Source organism: Aptenodytes forsteri, unplaced genomic scaffold (assembly GCF_000699145.1).
Source record: "Aptenodytes forsteri isolate BGI_AS27 unplaced genomic scaffold, ASM69914v1 Scaffold945, whole genome shotgun sequence".
Classification (NCBI taxonomy): Eukaryota; Metazoa; Chordata; class Aves; order Sphenisciformes; family Spheniscidae; genus Aptenodytes; species Aptenodytes forsteri.
The window spans coordinates 184,773-192,152 of record NW_008794950.1 but is presented as its reverse complement, the minus strand read 5'-3'; the positions used below and the strand labels follow the sequence as shown (position 1 = coordinate 192,152).

Here is a 7,380-nt window from a genome sequence, read left to right as displayed (position 1 = left end):
GGAAAAGGAAAAAAATTGCCGTTCTACTGTGACCCGATAATCTTTCTGCATTTTTAGGATATGTCAGTTTTACTCCTCAAAGAGAAACAAACTAAATGAAAATGCCAGTACCACAATGCTTGTGGTACTGGCCAAAGCTGAAATCTACTTTGGCAAACGAAAGAAGGAAAACCCAGAAGTACATGCAATTAAGTAGAACATCCTGGAGAACACTTCTGCTACAGCATAAAAGTATGAAATGTAATGCCTAAAATAAAGTCTCGCTGACATGTAAATTACTGAGCTGTGTTCCTGAAGTCAACACAATTAAATATCAGTAAAAATTTCTTTTAATATTGGCCCTAAGAAGTAGAGGGAGAAATGCTGTGGAATTCAGGAGGAGAACTCATAGCGAACATAAAATGCGTCAGGACAAAAAAGGGGAAAAAAGAAAAGGCGGGGAGGGAGGGGGGAATCAAGAAATATTTTTTCAGAGAAAAATTAAGATGTCAGGATTAATCTCTTCAGTTACCTTTTTCTCCTTGTTTAAGACTTCTCACAAAACTTTCGTATCTTTTTTGTTTTTCTGGATTTCTTGCAAATGGTTTGAAGTCACTAGAACCAGCATTTGCTAACTGCCCCCCCAACAACATTTGCCATTTGTGAGAAGCATCATCTGGGGAGGCTGGCTGGAATCTGCTATTTCGTGACTGCTGAGGCAATGTTTTTGCTTTCATTTGTTGTTCAGATGCTTGTTTCACTTCTTTGAGTCTTTCTCTATCTTTCTCAGACAGATATTCCAAAACAGAAGGAGCCGGACCTAAAAACAGAAAAAGCAGTAAGAGATAAATAGAAATGAAAAATTACTACAACTATTTCTGCCACTTTAGCGGAAGAAAAAAGCCTACCACTATGCATATACATTCAGAGAAAACACTCTTAAGCAGCAATAAACAGTATAATGGCAGAGATGGTAGATAAAAAAATTGGCCACTATTGCACCTTTTATGCTATTTACCACATATTTACATATTACTTTGTAGATTTTACTATTGTAGATATAAATGCGAACCACATTTACAAATTACCTTTTTAGTGAATCTGCATGTATTTCAGTGAAACCTCACTTTACTGGGGGGGGGGAGGGGGGGGGGGGGGAGAATCTTCACAGCCTACTATATTCTGAATTCGTAAGGCCACAAAAAAAAAAAAAACACAAACCAACCACACACCCCCACACAATCCCACATACTTTTCATCTTTAAAAGAGTTAAGTAAATGAAAACGCAGGCAGATATGTCAACAATTCATCTGCTGAGATGAAACTGAACAATAAGGTATTCTAGCTAAGCCAACTAGATTTAGTATGTTTACATGAGAAAGTAGTGTTCAAGACTAGACCAAATTTTTACTGTTATATAAACAAACAGGGGACCTAAAACACAAGCCAAGGTGTGGTCACATATATCAATACCTTTTAGACCAGTCTCTCCTAGTCGTTCCCTCCTCTGAGATGCATTCAAAGCATGCCTGCTTTGTTGTGTTGTATCACTCCCAATTTTTCCAGTTGATTCTTCTAATGCCTTCCGTAAACAGCAGTTTTCATTCCCAGCTGCTATCACGGGTCGAAAGTAATGGACTGGTCTGTAATTTCGTGGCAGGTCAGGTGGTGGATAAATCTTGGCGGGGGGATGACAAAACAAAAATCCACTAAGAGAGAGATACAACTTTGTATTTAGCACTTACAAATGTGTTTCAGAAAGAGATACAACTTTACATTTAGGACTTACAAATGTGTTTCAGAAAAAGTCGCCTCAATCTAAAAACTCCTCAATTTACATCTTAGCAGTAGAAACAGGTATTACACACTACTGATTCTTTTAGACCCAGTCAGTAAGTGGCATCGTAATACAAACTTCGGGAACAAGCTGTGATATTGTTAATATGTAACAATTATGAGAAATAGGAAAACATGCACACCACTTATTTCTAAGAACATAAAAGATGTTGAGCAACAGTAAAGTCCATACAGCTCACATGTCAATTTGCTAATGTTATTCTTAATACAAAAATATCAGTATCTGCTTACCTTGCTTGGAGTTGATGATTTTGATGCCAAGGAAAAACCATCCAGGATTTTGCCTATATATTTAACTTCTCTTTCAGACCCTACAAAATGACCATAGAGTTGGTCAATACTTAAAACATGTATGTTTGGCAAAAAGCATTTTTTCTGAATATTTTCCATTTTTCAATATATTTTATGGAGCATAACTGTAGTTTTTTGTCTTCACTGCCTTTCATTTAAAATTAAGGGTTCTGAATCTGGATTAGTATTATACAGCTAAAAAACTACTACCAGAGAGATTGCTGTAAGATGAACATGGCTAATAGTGAGGCAACAGTATCACTACCGTGCATAGCTAACGTCACAAGTGCCATTGTGTACAACTAACGTCAACAGGTACTCTAGAAATCACTACAGTATTTCATGTACTTAACAGTTGCACTAAAAATAAAGTGGTATCAAGATAAAATTTACAAATGTTATTTGAAAATACACAAGTATATCTTAAAAAAAAAAAAATCTCTTCGCAAGTATTGGGTCTCATTTTGTAGCCATGATTCACAATCATTTGTTTTCTTCATTGTAATTAAATGCTGTATCTCACAAAGCAGCACATATTGTCCTTTTAAAAATGTAATTTGGGCGTTTAATCTACATTGGGATTAGTGGAAGACTTTGGAAATTATTTCCAGATTTGGACACTTCAATACAGAAGGAAGACTAGATGAAGTTTCAGATATCAGGACTAGAAGATACCAGTCCACTGAAAATTGAAATATTTGGAAAATAGAGGCTACACTTATGTCATTTTTTTTTTTTCTCCAAATACAAATTACACTAGCTCTTTAGATAGAACTACAGTTCTTACTTTTTTTGGATTTATACTGCTTAGGTGCTGTCCAGCCATACAAGCCATCTCCAGGTTCCTCATCTTTTAGAACTGTATCGTATTTTGACAGTGTTTCGGTTGCATAAATATCATCGTCTTCCTCCTCTAAAGCTCCCACACCAAAAGCCTAAAATATATTTTAAATAAAAATAATGAGAATTCAAAAGTGTAAAAATAATACTTTTAAGTCACATATCAGAACATATCTACATGTACATCTATCCATCTATATTATATAAGATGTCCAGTATACATATATATACACTGGAAAAGATGTACAGCTTCACAAAAAAACCTGCTACCAGCTAGTGGAAAAAAAAAAAAAACAAAAACCCTAACTGAACACAAAAGCAAACATATTCCACTTCCCTTGGCAGGGAGGGACAGTGAGTTTGGTCTGTACAGGATGAGGACAGCAGCCTAATTCCACAAGGTAACATTTACAGTCTAAGAGCAGGTTAAGTTCTCAAAAGGAAAAAAAAAAAGTAAGTTGGCATGAAAATTAAAAAAGTATAATTCTCAGAAATATAAATTGACAGTGCTTCTACATAAGAACTACAAATACCATGGAGGGAAGCAAAACCTCTCTAGCTGACAGATTCAACATTACTGAAAGTAAAATTGACAAAAGAAATGTAAACAAAAAACATACTGAATATTAACTTTCTCTAATCAAAGTCACACAAGAATTTCCTCCACCCAACTATTCAGAGTGAGGTATTTTATAGTTCTCTTCAACAATACCGATAAATGAACGCATTTAAGAGTTCTAACGATTTGCCCACATCTTCCTCTGAAGTAAAAAACAAAAAAAAATCCTGTTCTCAAAGCACACATAAGATTTCTTACAATAACCCTACAATGACTAGGTGCCTTCCACAGAAGAAAAAACAAAGTTTATTTAGATTCTACTGCACTAACAGTAAAATGGATTCTAAAATGTCCTTACCTGACCCGTTATACCTAGTTTTCTTCCTTTACTGTGTCTCAGATCACCAAGTAAATTGCTTGTGTCTTCAGAACCACCTGTGAAAAGATTCAAGTGTTCTCTTCCAGATACACCAAACAAAGCTTGTGAGGGGTCCAAACCCTTATAGCCAAGTCCATGGACATTCTCTTTTGGAGTCAAATCTACAGGCATTACGTCTTTTGGTGCAAATGTCACATTCTCTGGCTGGTATTCATCCTCTTCATCCTTGTACAAAATAAAAGTATGTAAGAGCAAATATGACTCGAAGCTTTGTAAGTTGAGCTTTTACAACATTTAGTTAACATGAGACTAGGTAAGTTTGCATTTCCTAAATTATGTATGAAAATATGTATGAACTACACCTGCTTAGGTAGCAAAAGAATAAATTTAGTTACATTAAAACCTTTCTTCACGATAAGCATAGTAAGTAGTATTAAGTAGTTAAAAGAATACTTTTAACAAAACTTGGAACTGCATGTTAAAATACTGTTCAAAGACATCAAAGAACTTTTTTTTTTTTTTTAAAACGTGTTAACACACATTCTTACATAAGTCAACAAAACTTTTGCCTGTTCAATACCTCAGAACCCTCAGACAGTCCAGGTGGTAACGCACAACCATATACTTTCACTGCAGGGTCTGTGAGAGACACAATAGCATCATATTAAATTACAATTCTTTATTAAGTTTCTCTAAGATTAAAGAAATGGACCAAATAAAAGGAAGTTTTAAAAGGAAGTTTCTAATCAGTCTATGAATGCTAACTTTCTATTAATAGAGTTCAGAATTTCACGGAACTTACCAGGTTTTTGCCTGCGTGGCTTTCTTTTGACTCGCGGTCCAATTCCTTGTCCTTCTTTCCAGCCCATTTTTCGTAACAGTTCAACCCCAACTGTTATTCTAAGAAGAATACAAAAGGAAAAAAAAATTACCTCAAACCACATTTTTAATGAGAAATAATATACATATATACCATTCAAAATTATGTTTTTATACCCCACTTTAAAATAAAATCTGAATGTATCAACATTTGCATATACACTACATCCCAGTTTGTAAATGTCTACCTGGTACAAGTCTGCACATAGGAAACAAAAATCCAGGTGGAGGCCACTTACAAAGTGTAACACTATGGATCTTCCAGTCTCTTTCATGGATTACTGTGGTCAAACATTACTTTTCTAACCAATACAACACTTCTAAGTGAAAGGAATTGCTTGGTTAACTTTTATTTAAATTTACTTACTTTGATGGTCCTATTAAATCATCAAATGCGGTGGTTCCTGGAATGGCAGCAACTACTCCTGCAATCTGTCTAGCTTTCTCTTTTATTCTGTCTTTAGCTTTGGATGCAAAATCATCTGTGGTTGTAATATCTTTTGGTGCTATCCCAAATTCACTAAGATCCTGGAAAATATAGACAAAATGGAAAGAATTAGATTAAAAATATGTTTCCTTCAAATGCTTACTTACTGTAATGGTAAAGGAAAGAAAACAGGCTATGACCATATGACCTTCATATTAGCTACATTTTTCAAGCCATTTATACAGTTGTTTTTTCAATAACTTGAATGGTCATATTTTAAACAGCTTCAAAAGTATTTGTATTTTCTGATACAGAAAGTGAAAGGGTTAAGTTCTGGGGTTTTTTTAATATTGAGATTACAGGAGCTTCCTAAGTGAATCTACGAAACATCCTATGGGACCTAGCAGTATAACACTGCATACAAAAAGTAATTTTAAAGTTACGTCCATTTTCGCGGTTTAAGTTCTTTAGAAGATTTCATTGCCTGAAAAACCTGCTGTCATGGCAACTACTTCCAAAAGATTTGTATTCCTTTCTAAATTTACCTCTTCATCCATGAAGTCTTCTGGTCCAAGAATGGTTCTGTCTGCTCTCTTCTGCCGTGATGATACAAAAGCTGAAGGAGTCCATCCTTTAAAGAAAGTAAATATCTAAGTAAAGTACTGTGAACTGCAACATAATATTTGAAAACAATTCAAACATTTCAACCTTACACCTTAAGGATACATCAAGGGAACATCTATAAAACTGCAGTCCAAAAGCTCAAGGGGAAATAACTTCAACAGTACCATTTCAACTATTTACAGTATAATGAACAGCAGAAAAAAAAATGCTTAATGACAGTTAATTTATTTTCACTAACATTAAATTATGATAATTAATTAACCCTTCCCAGAAGACAGAAAAATATCTAACCTTCCTTTGTGCCAACAGTGTTAAAGTAACCAGCAGAGAAACCACCAGTAAATGCTCCATGGAAACGCTGATATCGTCCCTTTGCATCTTTAACAGTCTGTTCTTGAAGAGGAACTGGCTTTTTAATTCGTTCACCTACAATGAGATAAGTCAGAAACCAAGTCACAACACTGCATAAAGAATGGACTCTCTGCTTGCTCCAGACACCATTTCTTCCTTGCAATTAAGAACTGGAACAAATAGTAGCCACCCTGAAGTAGAAAACGTCAGCAGTTTACATTTATTCCCACCCTACTGTATACACTGTTGATGTACACTGCTGAAGTAAGAGCATGAAGTGTTCAAATAGAAATCCTAAATTCCAACAAGTTCCGAGAACAATTTTTTTTTTCCTGTGAAAGGACACTTTTAGTTATTAAGTATGCAAGACCCCTGACAGGATTTCCTCGCTTAAGTTATTAAGTATGCAAGACCCCTGACAGGATTTTGTCGCTTAATTGTCTTGAGAAATTACACCACATCAGAAGCGTCCAAAAGTGAAACAAAACACAAAAGCTATCGGCTTTGACATAAACATTTGCACCTTTTTAACACTATTTCTATGAATTAAGTGGCACAGACTCAGGAGTCACAGCTGTACAGAAGTCCTTGGATGATGCCAAGTCCGTCTCACAAATACCAGTGTATGATGTTCACATTAGAATAATTGCATACACTTGAGCTGTTATATGTAGTCTACATAAAACAGTAGCTGTTATATGAAGTCTACTTTTTTTTGAGGCTTGGGGAAAGGACAGAAAGACAGACAGGCCCCCAGCTCCGGCCAGAACAGTGCCGGCACAGGCCCTCGGCTACCCCAGGCCCACACCCTTACGCCGGAAAGCCGCTGTAGTGCTGAGAGAACCTTTTTACATTCCCGTCGCGGGAAGCCTGCCTTCCGTTCCCAGGCTGTATTACCCCGTGGCCGCTCGCCCAGGGCCGGCGCCAGCACCCCTCTCGCAGGCCAGCACGGCTGCCAAGGCAGCCCCTACGCCCCACGACAGCAGGAGAAGGGGGAGGCTGGTCTGCGCTGGGCCCACACACCACAGCTTTCCCGAAGCGAAGGCCGTAAGGAGGTGGACAGCAGCCCCGGACCGGACCGGACCGGACCGGACCGCGCCGAACCGGGCGGGCGAGCCCTCCGGGACACCCCGGGCCCAGCGCCTCACACCGGGCTGCCTCCCGGCCCGCGCTGCTCCCCAGCGCCCGCCGCA

General features: G+C 37.3%; 1 protein-coding gene across 1 annotated transcript in view; it reads right to left on the bottom strand.

Annotated features, from left to right (window-relative positions):
• Nucleotides 1–500: 500 nt before the first annotated feature.
• GPATCH1 (G-patch domain containing 1) overlaps nt 501–7,380 on the bottom strand; it is an 8,834-nt gene continuing 1,954 nt past the window's right edge. Inside the window, exons 2-11 of the mRNA XM_009275274.1 lie at nt 6,128–6,262; nt 5,758–5,843; nt 5,153–5,313; nt 4,709–4,806; nt 4,487–4,545; nt 3,886–4,131; nt 2,916–3,063; nt 2,069–2,148; nt 1,454–1,658; nt 501–799 (exon numbers count right to left, since the gene is read on the bottom strand). Coding sequence (XP_009273549.1) covers nt 504–799; nt 1,454–1,658; nt 2,069–2,148; nt 2,916–3,063; nt 3,886–4,131; nt 4,487–4,545; nt 4,709–4,806; nt 5,153–5,313; nt 5,758–5,843; nt 6,128–6,262 — 1,514 coding nt within the window. The 3' untranslated portion in view covers nt 501–503. The remainder of the gene's footprint in view (nt 800–1,453; nt 1,659–2,068; nt 2,149–2,915; nt 3,064–3,885; nt 4,132–4,486; nt 4,546–4,708; nt 4,807–5,152; nt 5,314–5,757; nt 5,844–6,127; nt 6,263–7,380) is intronic.